This window comes from Monodon monoceros, unplaced genomic scaffold (assembly GCF_005190385.1).
Source record: "Monodon monoceros isolate NGI ecotype Baffin Bay Population unplaced genomic scaffold, NGI_Narwhal_1 Super_Scaffold_18, whole genome shotgun sequence".
In the NCBI taxonomy this organism is placed as follows: Eukaryota; Metazoa; Chordata; class Mammalia; order Artiodactyla; family Monodontidae; genus Monodon; species Monodon monoceros.
Genome location: NW_021703774.1, coordinates 35,185,764 through 35,203,068, shown reverse-complemented (window position 1 = coordinate 35,203,068; position 17,305 = coordinate 35,185,764). Strand labels below are relative to the sequence as shown.

The window sequence follows — 17,305 nt, the reverse complement described above, 5'->3', positions numbered from 1 at the left end:
CACTTTCAGCGAGGGCCGTATGTGGCAGAAAGAGAAGCAGCAGTGTAAGAATGTAGTTTGAGTTCAAAGAAAAGATAATAAGCACGTACAGAACATCAGCTATGTTACAGGCACTGTGCTGAGCACTGAATATACAACATCTCATTCAAACCTCACAAAAAACAATGATTATCACCATGTTATAGAGTAGGTACTGAACGTTGAAAGAAGTTAAATTCTTTGTCACATTGCTAGGAAGTGGTGAAGCCACAGTTAAAGCCCTGATCCAATTTAATCTAGAGCCAGAACTCTTAAATAATATTTTCTTGCAGTGCCTTTAAATGACTGCTAAGAGGCTCAATTTATTATTAATTTCCCATCAATTATTCTTGCAAGGATAATGATGATCATGGGTGTTATCCATGGATGGGGGGCGGTTTCTATCACGCCTGCAAGAAGGGGGTAAATTGTGAGGCGTCCTCTCCAACCCCATCTGTGACTGCCCCCCCTCTCTTTGCAGTCCACCTCTACAAGTGTGCAGCCCAGCGGGAGAGCTGTGGCCTCTGCCTCAAGGCCGACCGGAAGTTCGAGTGTGGCTGGTGCAGCGGTGAGCGCAGGTGCACCCTCCAGCAGCACTGTAGCAGCCCCTCCAGCCCCTGGCTTGACTGGTCCAGCCACAATGTTAAGTGCTCCAACCCCCAAATCACCGAGGTGAGTCCCCCAGTTTCCCAGAGTGGGATGGGATGGCTGGGAGCTGACCCCAGGGCAGTGGGAGTTGAGCCTTTACGGAAGAATTCTTGGCATAGAGTGAGTTTAATGTGAGGGTGTGTAAAGCCTCTCACGGGTGTCTCGATGGCCTGTGTCCAGGCGTAAATGCCAAGCGTATGGAAGTGTGTCCTCACGCCCGTGCACGAATGTGCGTGCCCGTCGGTGGGCACCGAGAAGGCACAGCCAGTGCAGCCTCCCTGCCAGGCTGGCTGAGCCAGGTGGGGACGAGAAATCAGCTGCATGGCGGGTGAACGTTTCAGAAAACAGGTTTAGCTTTTCTCAGCAGAAATGCGCTTTCGGGAGCTGCAGTTAGCTCAGAGTTGCAAAGCTGAAAACGGAGGAAGAAAGTGAAGGCAGGCACTGCATTAGCCACCGTGCCAGTTCCCGGGGTTTACCCTCGGTCCCAATTTGTTTGTGCATTTTAATGGAAAGAGATAGGTAATTAGCGACCCTGGAAAAAATGATGTTTCCTGAAGAGTCAATTGCAAAGGAAGATGAGTAGGTAATGTGAATGAACATGCAGCTGCTCGGAGCCTGAATGGCCGGGGAGAGGAATAGTTGTATTTAACTTCGGTTGCAATATGTGCTCATCACTCTCCGGTGCTCCCTATTCACCGACTGTCACTTGTGCTTTGAAACGAATTGCATGTCCCTTATGGTGACTAGGAATATCGGCCAGGGCAAGTACCACTGTTATTTGCACATTTAAGGAAATAGGAGGGGGTAATTCCCTGGTGGTTCAGTGGTTAAGACTCGGGCTTTCACTGGTTCGATCCCTAGTCAGGGAACTAAGATCCCACAAGCCATGCAGTTTGGCCAAAAAATTAAAAAAAAAGCGGAAGGGGCTGCTCCTTTTCTACCTCTTCCCTGAGCAGATGCACTGTCCCTTTCCCTGCCCTCAGACAGCTAGCTCCCTGAGCAGCTCAGGGCTCCATACCTTCTCCCTGATTCTAGCGATTTCCAGCAACGGCTGCCTTGAGAACTTGCTCTGTTCTGTAATTCTTCTTGCTGCTGCCTCTGCACCTCTGGTACAGGGGCGCTTAGGCAAGGACTTGCTTCCATCAGCCCCTCTCACTTCCAGCAACCGGCTGCTGCCCCAGCCCTGTCTCCTCTCTGACTGGCAGGGGCCCCAGCCCAGCCAGGAGGCAGGCTTCTCCCTGAGAAACCTCTGCCTCCGCCACCCCTGCTCGCTGACCGAGGACTGACAGGCTGCTCTGTTCGCAGAGGACACCCAGGCTACATGATGCTAATTAACCCCCTGAGGTAATTAGGCTGTAATTGATTTTCCCAGGGAACATAGCAGCAGGAGTTGGAGGCCCTGAGCAGTTGGGTCTCCTCTTGGTGTTTTTCAAGTAGAGGCTGTGGAGAAAGAAAGAGTATCTTGGGAGAGAGACCCACACCGTGTCTCCAGACACTCGGGGGACAGCATTCTGGACAGCACATGTGAGCTGGAGGAGACAGGGCTGGAATGTTTTATTCACTTTCATCCTGCACCTCCCACCCCCAATCTATCCTCCTCTCCTTATAAAAGTCATTTTTCACCTTTTCATGTTTGAAATAATTTCAGACTTATAAAAAGGTACAAAAATAGTACAAAGAACTTTCATATACCCTTCACCCAGATTCTCCAAAATTAACATCTTACATAACCACAGTACAATGATCAAAATCAGGAAATTAACAGTGATAGAATAAAGCCATCTAATATACATGTCTTATTCACATTTGCCAGTCATCTCGCTGATGTCCTTTTTCTGGTCCAGGCTCCAATCCAGGATCACATGTGGCATTCCATTGTCACGACTGCTCAGTGCCAAATCCTCAGTCTTTGTCTTTCATGACCTTGATACTGTGGAAGAGCACGGGACCATTACTTTGTAGAACGTCCCTCAGCTGGGATTTGTCTGATGTTTCCTCATGATTAAATTCAGGTTATATAGTTTTGTCAAGGAACACCAGAAAAACTGTAGGGTGCATGTCCAAAGGACACAGGAGCCAACTTGATTTGGCCCTAGTGGCCAAATCTGGGGCAATGTAAGCAAGAAAATAAATTATAATACTAATGGACTATACTCAAGAGAATAATATAAGAATCTATGGTCCTTATTGATATAATAAATTAATAACTAATGTGGGAGAGAGGAAGCTCCTCTTTATACTAGAACTCCAACTCATAAGTGTAGAAGGACTTAGGGAAATAGAAAATCACCATTTGGCAAAATTCACAGTAATAATTGTTTCAGGCAAGAATGGCCAATGAATGCTAAAATTAGCAAGTGAAAGTATGAGGAGAAATAGGATATTTATATAGCCTCAAGCTATATCCCCACAAGATATGTATTAATTACAACAAGAAAAATAGTTCAGTATACTTTCATATACCCTTTACAGTGAAGAAACCTGGTAGACAGTGATTAAAGGGCTAAGGTTCCTTAACTGAGTGATCAAAGTTAACCACCAGTTACGGGAAGAATCAACCTCAGGCACCTCTCCGTGGGATGCGCTGAGAAGAAGACAACCTCATTTCTATGGCATTTGTTACCAAAAAATGTATAATTTGTTAAAAGTAACTTTTAAGAAGAATCAACTCATTTTCTTTACCTCAGTTTTCTTGGTTAATTCCTTGATGTTGGCATAGATCTTATTTTTCTGGAATGGTGCTGTCCTGCCTGGGGACAGGGAATTCTATGAGCTCTGTGCCCTTTTATACATACCTCCCTCTTGTCTCTGGCCCTTCCTTATCTGCAAAATGTGTAGCCCCCTCAGTGCATGCCCACGTGCAAACAGAAGCCATTGACTACAAAGATCTTTCCTGAGGGAGAAGAGAAGGATTCTCTGATGGCCCATGACAGCTACTGGGAGCAGCAGAATGTCCAGTGCTGGAAACCAGTAGGGACTGGAATGGTGCTCTCCTGCCCAGAGGCAGGGAAATCAATGAGATGACCTCAAAGGAATTCTACTTTAGGAAAAGGAGTGAGCTCAAGCTCAGTTGGATGAACAGCTGTGTTCTTTCTTAACCCCTGCTAACCCAACTGTCTCCATAGCAACCAATTCCTCCCCTAGAGACCCATCTCTTATGGCAGCTCCATGTAGGACAAGTCTTACAGCAGATTGAATTTCCCAGTTTGCATCAACTTCAGATTAGGACCCCCTCAGGATTCACCGTCTGCTGCTTCTCAGCCAGCCCTTGGTGTGATAATGACGCTGTCCCCTGTGGGAGGCATCCCAGGCTGCTCCCATTCCAGCTGTCATCCCGGGTGTCTGTGCACTTGTCACCTGTTCAACCCCCAGTACAGGAGACAAGGTGCAGAGGTTTGGAAAGCCTGTGAGATGCCAGGAAGCCATGTTTCTGTCCTTCCCAGCATGTGCTTCAGGACCTGCTGTGACATCAAAGTGGGGGATGTTAGGAGCCATCCCCTAGAGAGAAAGGAAAACCCAGAGAAAACATTTCCCAAGAAACTGTGAGTGGGCAGCATCCAGCAGAAAGGGGAAAGAGATCAAACATGTTCTTGGGAAAAGAAATTTAGAAAGGACCAAGGGGCTTTGGAGCTCACGTGAAAGAGGTCTCCACTCAAAGTGAGTGTATTGGTCTGCTAGGGTTGCTGTTACAAAGCACCATGGAGGGTGTAAACAACAGAAACTTACTTTCTCACAGTTCTGAGGGCCAGAAGTCTAACATCCAGGTATCAGAGGGTTGGTTCATTCTGAGGGCTGTGAGGAGAATCTGTTCCATGCCTTTCTCTTGGCTTCTGGTGGTTTGGGGCAATCTTTGGTGTTCCTTGGCTTGTGGAAGCAGCTCCCCAGTCTAAGCCTTCGTGTCCACATGGTGTTCTCCCTGTGTGCATGTCTGTCTCCAATTAATTTTTTTAAATAAGAATGCCAGTCATATTTGATTAGGGCCCACACTAATGACCTCATTTTAACTTGATTATCTCTATAAGGACCCTATCTGCAAATAAGGTCATATTCTGAGGTAATGGGAGTTAGGGATTCAGTATATGAATTTGTGGGGGATAAAATTCAACCCACAACAGAACATTCTGAGCAAAAGGAGGAGATGCCATGGTTCTAAGGAATTGATTCATCCATTAAATATTCATGTAATGAGTGACTGCTCCATGCCCTGCACTGTGCTAAGATTGGAAGTTATCACGTGGATAAATTAGTCCTGAGTGGGGAGGCAGGGGGGTGCAACCAGCCTATCCCTGAACATTGGCCACCTGGAAGAGGCTGGAACTTGATTGCCCTGCAGGTGGCTCTGTTTCTTGCAAAGGGCCTCGGACAGAGATTTCTAATCTACACCCTTTGCAGCTGTCTTCTATTAGGAAAGAGAACTGTAACAGGGACCAAGGCCTCCACACCTGATAAGGACGCCAACCTCAGGCCAAGGACGTGAACAGACAAGCCATATTCTTAGTTCTGGAAGCCTTAATAATAATAGCTTTTCTTTAACAAGACACTACTCTGTGTCAGAACCCATGTATTCCACATACCTACTCCTCCCTGCAATCCTGCAAGATGGCTATAAGAGCTGGGGAAACAGTGCTTAGGGGAGTAAGTAATTTGCCCAAAGTTGCACATCTGGTTGGTGACAAAACAGGTTCAGAACCAGACCCTTCTGACTCCAGAATACAGACTTGCTCCACCACTTGATGCTGCTTCTCTTGGTCAGACAGATGGAGAAGCACTCCCTGGCTATACACTTTCCCACCTCACCCCACCCCCAAAACATCTGTGCCCAGGATCTGAATCCCCTTGGAAGGTCTCAGGAGATGCCAGACAAACTGAGAACATTGGCTACTCTTTCAAGTCTGAAAATAACCGTCACCTGTCTTCCTAAAGATAATTAAGTCCACACTTACTCCTATGAGTGGGGGAGAAAAATGGAAGAGCATTTGGGGGCACTTTTGAGCTTAGGGCAATCACTTCTTGCCTGTCCAGGGGATGTGTTACTTTAATTACATGTGTTTCTTAAAGCTATCAGGCTCGGTTTGGTTGGTTTCTGGGTGTGTCTATCAATGGGACGATGGTTACAGTGAAAGTTACTCTCACAAGCATCTCAGCCTGATGGGAGAGCCCAGAGGATGAGGCCCAGGTGGTTCATGCCTGCAGGTGAGAACGGAGATCAGGGTGCAGTAAAGGCAAAGCAGTCTTGGGATGCAAGGGACGAATACTCAGTGTAGGGGTCCTCAGGGAGTGACCAGGAACCTACACCCTTTGGCTACCAAGAAACGCTCCTGTGTGTTTCTGACGTCCCCTAACGCAATGTGCAGTAAGAGCACACTGTTGCCAGGTCCTAGGAGTACTGGGACCTAGGACCACCTTGTAGCTTTTACTGTATAAATTTAACTTCAGTAACTTCCCCCACACCTCACTTGTCCATGTTTAGGGAATACTGATTCCGTTTAACATTCTCTTAATTACATGTAACCGGGAAAGAAAACCAATTGTAGAAAACCGCCAACACTGCCCTCCAAAATCAAGCATAAATAATCGTTGATGCGATGGTAGTTTGAGATGATCCATTGCTCTTGCTTCCTCCTGCTCTCCGTTTGCCCCAATTTTTTTTTTTTTAATTTTTACTGGGGTAGAGTTGATTTACAACATTGTGTTAATTTCAGGTGTACAGCAATACATATATCCACTCCTTTTTTTAGATTCTTTTCCCATACAGGCCATTACAGAGTATTGAGTAGAGTTCCCTGTGCTATGCAGTAGGTCCTTATTAGTTATCTATTTTATATATAGTAGTGTGTATACCAAATATTTTAAAGTAGATTCTTTTCCTGGATTCTCTCAGATGCAAATGGATTTGTGAAACTGTTTGGAAAGCTGGACGCTTACAAGTATTTATCCATAAGACTGCACCGAATCTCGGCAGGAAAAGCCGGGAGCCACCTGCCCAGGGCCAGAGCGACTCACTGTGAAGTTCCCAACAAATAAATAAATAAGTCAGCCAGCTTTCCTGAGAAACAAGTCGGCCCTCTGATCTCCCGTTCATTTATTTGCAGGGCTCATTAATATAACATCACTGTAACAAACAGCTAACGGGGGATGGTGTCAGGATGAAGAATGGAGTTACTCTGCTGAGATAACAATTAGGTTTTGAATGTACTATCAGCTAAGACAGAGCCAGCAAGGATTCATGCCGGGTAGGAGAGCTGGTGTCGCCGATGCTGTAGATTCCTGCAGGGCTCGTCAACTGGGCTCTAGCCTGCCGTGAAGAGTGTGCACATACTTGCTCTCATGCACATGTGCTTGCGCGCTCACACCCACACACACACCCACACACACACCAAGTTGGAAAAGAATGTGACAGTTTGCCATCTTGGATCCAGCATCCAGGTGCCTTTGGGAGCCAGGCTGAGATCAAAATTTGCAGACACAAAGTTGGCATCACTGCTCTAAAGTCAGGAAAACTCTAAGCAACAGGAAAGGAGTAACTGGATTAGTCAGGGGAGGATTAGCTGTCTACATACCCACAATTGTCCTCGCTGGCCTGTCCTGATTAGGGGGATGCTAAGGGCAGAGCCCTCTCGATCCCAGTCTCAGACACAGGAGCTTTTCAGACAAAGCGTGACCATCAGTTGGGGATACTTCACCCTGGGGCGACTACTCTGGGACCCCCCTCCCTTGGCTGCTCTGGGAGGATCTAACGTCAGTCTCTCCCATCTCCTCTTAAGAACACAGCCTAGGGTGCTGACAGCCTCCTGGAGACATGGCAAGAGCTGCACAGGCCCGTCCGAGAGGCAGCCAAAACCGTGCTGGGCAACCTCCACACCCGGCACTTCCCCTCCGCAGGTCGGCTCTCTGCCCCTGCCCTGAGCCCCACCAAGAGCAATACCCAGAGGCTCCACCCGCCTGGGATGCTTATAAAAACGAAGCCACTTTTCCTCTTGACCTCAACTGACCTGGCTTCTGTCCAAATTTCTTAATCATAAAATAGTAATTAGAAAAAATGATAGATAACGTTCACTGAATGCTTACCTGGCACCTAGCACTGCTAACTTAGCACCTCATGTATATTATCTCATTTAGACTTTACAACAACTTTTATGAGGTGGAAGCTATTATCATTAGTCCCACTTAACAGACGAGGAAACCAAGGCACTATGAAGTGTGATGCCTTTCTTAATGTCACACTGCTAGTGAGTTTTAGAACTAGGAGTTAACCTTCAGCTACTTGACTCTAGAACTCCCATGTTTGACCCATATAGCATCCTTTATCTCTTTCCTGGGCTCATTTAGACAAATAGAACTCTCAATCCACAGGGCTGGAGGAGGAAATGGCGCAGGCACCAAGCTCTTCATCAAGCCTGCTGCAGAGATGGGAAGCAAGCCATAATCCCCACCCCAAGCATCATTTGGGGAGACTGGAATGCACAGGGAGAGATGACCCAGCGGCAAGGCCAAGGGGAGTGTGGGCGTTCACAGGGGCAGGGCCAGAGAGGAGGGGGGGTGGAAGCTGAGAAGTTCGGAGAGATGGTGGTCCCAGCAAAGCCAACTCCAGGGCTCCTTGGAAAGCAGCAAGCATGACCTTAGCCATGGGAGCGGGGCTGCGGGACCTACGCAGAGGGGCCCACAGGCAGGCTGGAGCATGAGTTCTCATGGCTGATGATCTCGGGGCTGTCCCAGGCAGAAGGATAGTAACTCAGGCATTGTGGTGTGGAGGCTTGAGGCACAGGTTAGATAGACCACTCACAGTGTAACGTTGAGCAAGTTACTTAACCTCTCAGGGACACTATTCCCCATCTGTAAAGTGAGAATACTACTGTTCTCTTTTTGTTTGTTGTGAGCCCTAAATGAGATAAAATATATAAGGCCCTTGGCACAATACCTGGCTCATGATAAGTACTTAATAAATGAAAAGAAAATGGTAGGCATCGTTATCAGGTTCTTCAGTAACCTGGAGCCAGTGCCCGTTTCTGTCTTCTCTGCCATCACATCTATCAGGCAGGAGATATAAGCAGAGGAAGACAGGGTCTCTAGGATGGGAGCCGGGCTTCATGAGGCTCCCACCATGAAGGGGTTCTCCTTTGACCCCTTAAACATCTACCCTGTAGGAGGCCCCAACTCCATCTCTCCAAGGCTCTGCCTGAGTTCAGGAATGGCACTCCCCAGGCTGCCAAGCCCCTGGGCCTCCAGCACCTCCCACTCTGCTCCCTGGTGCAGCCCTTCGGAGCTCCCCAGCTGTAATTAATCGCTGCCTCTGCTCTTACCCTTGGATGGCTTTGTGGCACAGTTCCCTCCGAACTGTTCAATTAGCGGCTGCAAGAATCAGGGCGAGTGCAGCATCACGGCGGCTGTTTTCCAGGTCAAGGCACCCACGGTGGAAAACAAACATGACACAGTCTGGCAGGAATACAGGTTTGGCTGGGATGCTCAGGCGTGCGTCAGGCTCAGTTGGGCTGTGCTGCTGACAGGTGAGGTCTGAGGAGATGGGGAAGCGGCTCCCCAAATCAGGGGCTCCAGGCGTCTTTGAGAGGACCCAGCAGGAGATAAGAGTCTCCTGGTTAGTCCCCTCCCATCAGCACGTGCCAGCCTCATCCCACATCCTACTGGCCTATTCACCCGAGCTTAAGGTGACCAGATCAGGGACATGGCCTGGACTGGGACCAGCCACCTCTACCCGGGTGTGGTCTGTGACTGCTTCTGGGACAGGGCTTAGGGGCTGCTGGACTGAGCCCTCTGTGCTAATGTGTTCCCCACATTTCCCTTCTGAATCCTGTGAATAGACAAACTTTTAATTCTACAACCAGTTAAAAAGCCAATACTCTTAAGGTAGTAACAACTTAATGTCCCATTAAATGCAAATAAAGGGTTCATTAGGGAAGAGACAATAGTAGAGTGTAAGGTGACTAAAATGGGGGAAGGAACTCCAGGTAGTGAAAAAAAGCACTTGGGAAAGATAAGGGCTTACCCTCCCTCTGGGATTTGCCCAGGGCCAGCCTGGCTGAGGGCGTGTGGGATGCGCTAAGTGAAATGGTTGGCTCAGACCTCGTTTGCTGCAAATCCGCAGACCTTTGCTCAAGCCACAAGCCTGCTTGGGGTCCCTACACTTTCAGAGGATGCATGGATAACCAAGGGTCCAAAGAAAAGCATCTGAAATGATCAAAGGGCCTGGAAAACAAGAGCTTCCGACAAAAGGCTCACAGAATTGCAGAAGCGCAGACCAGAGGCGACCTAATTGCTGTCTTCAGTATCTGAAAGAGGTTTGATGAGAAGGCAGCCGTTGAGTCCTCCATTCGATGAGGAATCACAGCAGAAACTGGCTTAAATTAAAATAAGAGAGATTGCAGGAAGAACTTCTTAATGCTTCCGATGTGAAAATACTGCATCACTCCCAAGTGACACGTAGGCATCTCCATTCTTACAGTGGTCATTCAAGAACACAGTTTGTACTAGAATCCTCTTGAGACCAGCTTTTCCCAGGAATAGAGAACTGGAGATATTTCTTGACAGCTGCTGTGTCCCGGGCAGTGTGCTATGTATCAGGTTGCTAAGAGAAAGCAAGGTCCCTATCCCCATATAGTTAGTGCCTTCTTGAGAAAAGACGCAATTACAGTCTGGTGGCTGTTGCTGTCTTGGGGTGTAGGCAAAGGGGCTACTAAATATTCCCTTGCAGGAAGGGTAAGCATTTGTCAGCGTCATGCTTGACCAGCAGAGGGAACCACAGGTCAAATGCACATGGGCGTTACCCACTATAGCCATGGGGACCCCCATCTCCCCCTGGGAGCCTGCATAGTACATAAGAGAGGGGAACCGGAGGTCTGGGAGGGGGCAAGGGGGAGAACACAGAGAGAGTTAGCACAGAGCCTAGGGTCCGAGGTCCACAGAGGAGAATGTAAATAGATTTCAGGTCCACAGTATGTGCTGAAAAACATGGGGCTGAAATTCGGCCATATCGAAAGATCTTCCCAGCTGATTTCACGGGTTTTCAGCTCCCTTCCCCCCTCTCCACACCCCTACTACACACTCACACACACCCCAAACTGTCAAACCATTTGTTTGCATGGCCGTCTCATTCAGAATTACTTTCCTGAAAGAATCCATTGAGTTCACTGGGAAATGCTGCGCCTTATCCCAGAATGGCTAATAGCTGAGGGCAAAGAAGTGGCAAGAAGGGAGGGAGGGAGGGAGGAATGAAGATGATTTTAGACACAGCCAGTGTCCTCCCAAATTTATTCTGGGTGAAAGGGTGATGTCTGGTTCAGAATATGCTTCTGTGCCGAGCCCAGAAGCCACCAACGCTGAGACCCTGCCCTGGGCATCACGGCCACTCCCCATCCAAGCTCAGGTTTTCTCCAGTCAACCCACGAGTGACTCTCTCTGCCCTGGGTCACCCCACCATCCACCATCTATGTTATGAGTTCCCTGGACCAGGTGTCCTCCTTCCAGATAAATAGGAAGATCCCCATCACCTCTAAGCTCCCTCCAACACCACCATCGCATGTTTTTGTGATCTAGGAAGGAACAGGTGCAGGGGGAACACAAGGAAGGAAACTGCCAATTATCAAGACCTACTTCCTACTTCGAAACCACCATCATATTAGGGACTTTCCAAATGTCTTCTTTCACCTTCACAACATCCCTGTGAGGCAAGCATTGTTCTCTGTTTTCTGATAAGGACACTGAGACTGAAGGTCACCTAGCTCATAAGTATCAGAGCTGGAATTCAAATTCAAGTCTGTCTCACTCGAGAGCTTACTCTCTTCCTGCTACAGACACTGCCCAAGCATCAGAAGGTCTCCCTTCCACACCACAGAGCAGCCAGCAGCCCGAGGACCATCTAAAACTAGAAGCAGAGACGTGAGGATCTGGCTGTCATCCTGGCCGTATCTTGGTTTCCCCTCTGTCTGTGGGGGAACGTCTGTAACTGCAGCCTGCCCTTTCACCCCCATCTCTGCGGGAGGTTATCTCTCCCCTCCCCTATGGCCCCACAACTCCTTCCAGAGCTGAAAGGCCTTCCTGGGAGTTCTGCAAGCAGTAGTATGGGACTCCACCGACTTGCCTCCTTATAGACCCACGTGGAGAGGACAGACTTGGCCCCCAAGAAAACCAAGTTTTCTGGGTGCCACGCTGGGTGCCCTGCAATCTAACACTGCTTTGAAGAGAGAGCCTTGGAGGCTGTCTTCAGGGTAGAGCACTGCCTGGTACGAAGTGGTAACTGAAGAATCCTATTCACTCCCTCTCTGGAGGATAAATTCTTTTCCTTCAAGCCTCCCTTCTAGAGCCTCTCCTCAATTCTTGGGGAGAAATGAGGAAAGCAGTGTGCCTTGGATTTTACCACCACACAGGCAGGGCTTTGGTAGACCCTGATACTCATCCTCACAGTCACCTGGAAGCCCTCAGGTGGCAGGGGGTGTGTCACACAGGACTCCTCCCTCTGTTCCTTTGCACGCTGAGCCCAGACCTCCACCTTGACCCTCTCTGATTTTTAAGCTGGGGGAGAACAAATGACACAGGCAAAGGCACAGATCTTTAAAGTGTGTTGTGTATATAGGAACTGCTGGGATCTGGGTAGCACATGGTGGATATAGTATAAGACGGCAGGCAGATGTGGCTGAAGAAGTAACAAACATCAGAATGTGGAGGACCAGGCCAGGAATTAGGGACAGTGGTCAGAGCCATTGAAGGCCTTTAGAGCAAGTGACTAGTAATCAGGGCAGGTATGTGTTAATGAAGCCCACCTGGCCATGTGAAGAAGTCAGATCTCATGGAGGAATAGAAAGGCCCTTGCAGTTAGTGTGGGTGAGAGGTGATGCAGCCCTGCTTATCACCTACGCTGGAACCAGAGTGGGGCACAGATTCAAAAGACACCTGGGAGACTTCCCTCATGGCACAGTGGATAAGAATCCGCCTGCCAATGCCGGGGACACGGGTTCAATCCCATGTGCTGTGGAGCAACTAAGCCCATGCGCTTCACCTACTGAGCCTGCACTCTAGAGCCCATGAGCCACAACTACTGAGCCCGCATGCCACAACTACTGAGCCCGTGTGCCACAACTACTGAGCCCGAGTGCCACAACTACTGAAGCCCATGCACCTAGAGCCCATGCTCCGCAACAAGAGAAGCCACCACAATGAAAATCCTGAGCACCGCAACGAAGAGCAGCCCCTGTTCACCACAACTAGAGAAAGCCCACACACAGCAACAAAGACCCAATGCAACCAAAAAAATAATTAATTAATTAAATCTTAAAAAAAGACACCTGGGGTAAGAACCAATGGTCCCTATATTTATTATACATGGTAGGAGAGAGAAAGGAAGCAGTCAAAGATGCTTGCAAGATTCCTGGCTGGGTGCACGGTGGTTCCATTAACCTTGAGAAAGGATCTGGGAGGATAATCAGGTTGGGGGTGGAAGGAGGGAAAATTAAGAGTTCGTTTCTAGACATGGTGAAATTTGAGGTGCCTGAGGGACATACGTGTGGAAGTCGAGATGTCCAGTAGCAATTAGATATATGGCTATGGAGCTCAGGAGAGAGGTCTGAGCCAGCGATATAGGTTTAGAAGGCATCAGTAATGGAGACCTTGGGAATCCTCTTGCAAATCAAATGCTCACCACCTCATCTATGTTTTGGAAATCCAGACTTTTATACATCAGTTTTGTCTTAAGCAAGAAAGAGGAAACTACATCCCGTGTAAGCCCCAGGGCGTGGTGGCTGCTGAGTGCTTTGACCCCCAAACTCCTTCACCACCTCCCCAGGTGCTGGTAGTACAGCGCAGCGTGTGTGCTGTATGGGGGAGATCCACATGGACCCACTATTACCCAGGCGCTTTCCAGTGACCCACGAGGAGGCTAATTCTCCCAGCTGTTAGCTGGACCCATCTCTTTGACATGTGTCTTCATGCCAAGATTATAATGCTTGCATATATTAATATTTTTGTAAGTCCTCCTTCTCTAAACAGTATAAGCTGGTTTATGTTTCTGGGCAGCTCTGTGCTAACAAATGAACGCTGCAGCCCCCCAAGTGCCATGATTGTGTCTCTGCCACAGACCCTCGAATGTCAGAAGGGGACACCGCAGAGACTTCCCAGCAGGAGGAGGCTGCCCCATGGGCCTGCCAACTCCACTGAATATCCCCAGTACAATCCCCGCATGCTACCTGCGAGACGGAAATATTTTTAGACTTTCCAGAAAGATCTCATTTCAGTTTTTCTTAAAGCTTGTAATTAGCCGCAGTGAGCAAGAGAATGTATTTTTAAAAATAAAAGTGGAGGGGCTTCCCTGGTGGCGCAGTGGTTGAGAGTCCGCCTGCCGATGCAGGGGACACGGGTTCGTGCCCCGGTTCGGGAAGATCCCACATGCCGCGGAGCGGCTGGGCCCGTGAGCCATGGCCGCTGAGCCTGCGCATCCGGAGCCTGTGCTCCGCAACGGGAGAGGCCACAACAGTGAGAGGCCCGCGTGCTGCAAAAAAATAAAAATAAAAATAAATAAAATAAAAGTGGAAGAAAGAGAGCAAGCTGATCACCACAGTTCTGTCAGGGTTTTCAGTAGGTGGGTTCCTGGCACCCAGGTGGCTGGAGGAGGGGAGGGGGACCAGTGATGTTCATTCCAAGTGATCAGAGGAGAACCAGGTGCTTAGATTTGCTCAAAGCTACTTCCTTCCTCCTGAATCTCTCCTGCAGGGGCATGGAGGCCACCCCTTTCCTGTTCCTCATTACGAATATCCATCTCCCAGAGCCCAAGAGGCCTGGGGACCTGAGGAAGTGGCACCAGGGGAGAGTGTAACAGCCAAGGTCTAGTGTCAGTTGTTTTTAGAACCCTCAGGGACAGAAAAGCTATGGGGCTACTGGTTCCTCATGCCAGCTCCTTTCTCTCCAAATTGTCCTGCCTCCCCCGACCCGCCAAGGCCCAGTGCACAAAGATGCCTCTGAGAACCGCCGTCCCCTCCCTTGATTCATCTCATGAATCTTGTTTATTTTTATTCATAAGGTGGGATATTTTCTTCCCAGAGAAGGGAGTCAGAGCCACAGACAAGGTGACTTGGGTGAAATGGGCCCCCGGATAAGATAGTTCCCAGCCTGGGCCTGAAGGAGGGAAGGAGGCTGCACCATCTAAGGTCTGCAGAAGAGGGTGGGAGATCAGGAGGTCTGAGTGGGAGTCTGACCTGGCTGTGCAGCCAATGCACAAGAGCCCAGGAGTCAGTGGGCAGTGAAGGAGGAGGCCTGTCCCGGGGCCTCATCCGCTCCATCATCTCTTCTGTGTCTGCTATCACCTGGGCATTCGTGGCCAAGTTGGCGGCCGCGTTCATGGTGCTTACATTACTGGAAGAGAGCAGTGCCCCTTTGCTGGAGACAGGAGCGGGGAAGAGCCTCCAGAGCCTTCGATAGCATTTTCACCTGTACTCACCTCCAATCTCTGCCCAGAGGCCGTATCTGGAAGATTCTGGTGGACTCTTGGCCTTGAGCAGCCCTCCTTGCCTCTCTCCCTCCCTTCTTGCCCTTCTAATGGTGTAGTGAAAAGAATCCTGGACTTTTTTAAAACCTTGTATACATGTTGTATGATGATCTTAGAATAAGACACCCCGTATCTCCTTCCAGTTCTGAAATTCCATGCTCCTGCCTTCAGTCGGGTTCATGTCTAATTTCCTCCTGCTTTGGATAACTATGGACCTCGAAATAGGAGCTTATTCCCTGGGATCTGTTGGATCCTGAAGAGCTGCATTTTTCCTGGAGCCTGATCCATTCCCAGACAGAAATTTATACCTTAGAGCTGCCTGATTCTGCAGTTCCTTTTCCTGTTGGGTCAAAACAAAATCAGGCAGTCGGCATTTGGTGACTGAATTAAGAAATGAATAAATAAACGATCCTTGCTGCTGGGAAGCCAGCAAAATTTGGAAACTCAGAAAGCTATTTCTCTTTGGTACTAGCACGTGTCACAGGATTTTTTTTTTTTGCAGAACAATGTCAAATATACTTTCCATCTTTGGTCATCCCCCACAGCAGTCCCTAATCTGGAACTCCTCCGAGCTCCCACAGCTCTTCCTTCACCTTATCACCGTGTGCCCTGCATCAACATTATTTATGGCTCCCTTATCTCCTCCTCCTTGACCACTAAGTTCCTTGAGGGCAGATTTCCTGTCCTATTCCTCATTGTAAACTCTACAGAGGCTAGCACCCAGGAGTGGCAAATCATAGTGTGGTCACAATGACAAAGCCCTTTCAAGTTTACAGAATGCTCCCAGACACCCTCCATTCGGGAGCTTCCAGGGAGAGGTTGGTTAGAGATGATTATCCTTCCTACCAACTAAGAAGAAATGAGGTTCAGAGAGGTTCTGTGACTTGATCACAATCAGGCTAGTGAATTAAAGTACTGCCTTGAGGGCTTCCCTGGTGGCGCAGTGGTTGAGAGTCCACCTGCCAATGCAGGGGACGCGGGTTCGTGCCCCAGTCCGGGGAGATCCCACATGCTGCGGAGCGGCTGCGCCCGTGAGCCATGGCCGCTGAGCCTGCGCGTCCGGAGCCTGTGCTCCGCAACGGGAGAGGCCACAACAGTGAGAGGCCCGCGTACCGCAAAAAAAAAAAAAAAAAAGTACTGCCTTGAGCCAGTACTCTCTGATAATTTCTTTCTTTTTCATAAGTGGATGAATGAATGAATCATTGGATGGATGTCCTAAGAACCGATGAAATAGGTACACCATGACAATGTCGGGATCCTAGATAAGTTGAAAAGTGGAGAAAACACACCCAGTTCCCCCCAGATTCCAGGTGTCCCAAAGCCTTCCCGTGGGGAGGGAATGGGTGCCACTGCCCCTACTCCTGTGACCGACCAGCTTTGCTCATCCCATTTCCCTCCCGCAGATTTTGACGGTGTCCGGACCCCCTGAAGGAGGGACCCGAGTGACTATCCATGGCGTGAACCTGGGCCTGGACTTCTCCGAGATCGCCCACCACGTGCAGGTGGCTGGGGTGCCCTGCACGCCCCTGCCGGGGGATTATATCATCGCTGAGCAGTGAGTCCAGTCCGCTCTGGCCCACCCTCTTCCCCACCCCGGAGCTTGTGGGGGGGACTCTCCCCTCTCCCTCCATCTCCTATGTCCCTCGTCCCATGGACCCCACTCCCTGAAGCCTTCCCAGGGCCCTCTCCTAGCCCACCTCCACTCTTAGAATATCCTATTCTTTTTGATTCCCAATTCCCTGGCTCCTCTGGCCTCAGGGCTCCCGGTGCAATGCTCTCGTGCAGTTGGTCTTCTCCTGCCCACTGGCTAACTGAGCCACTTTCCCAGCCAGTCCATTCTGCTCCTCCTTGCTTCCCCCCGCCCCTCCCCCCATAGCCCCCATTGGAATGCATCCCGCTCGGTGGGCTGCAGGCAACAATTTGTTTGGCTCAAGGGGCTCTGACAGCAGCTTAATCTGAGCAGGGCCTCCGCCAGAGCAAATTCATTTATTTCACTAAGGGAAATGTCAGCTGGAAATTAGAAAATAGGCATGTAGCGGCGGACAGGCGAACGGGGCTCCAGAAGTGACATATGTTCCAATTTGGGGTGTTCATTTGGCAGTGGCGGCTGCTGTGAGGTTGGTGGGCAGGAGGTGGGCATGAAGCTAGGGGGAT

At 49.3% G+C, this 17,305-nt stretch overlaps 1 protein-coding gene across 4 annotated transcripts in view; it reads left to right on the top strand.

Annotated features, from left to right (window-relative positions):
- PLXNA2 (plexin A2) overlaps positions 1 to 17,305 on the top strand; it is a 216,027-nt gene that overhangs the window by 160,627 nt on the left and 38,095 nt on the right. For all 4 annotated transcript variants that reach the window (XR_003794499.1, XM_029229414.1, XM_029229415.1 and 1 more), the window contains 2 exons: positions 500 to 690; positions 16,555 to 16,706. Coding sequence is in view for 3 of the 4 variants with exons in the window: in XM_029229414.1 (XP_029085247.1) it covers positions 500 to 690; positions 16,555 to 16,706 (343 nt within the window). In the remaining variant the exon portion in view is untranslated. The remainder of the gene's footprint in view (positions 1 to 499; positions 691 to 16,554; positions 16,707 to 17,305) is intronic.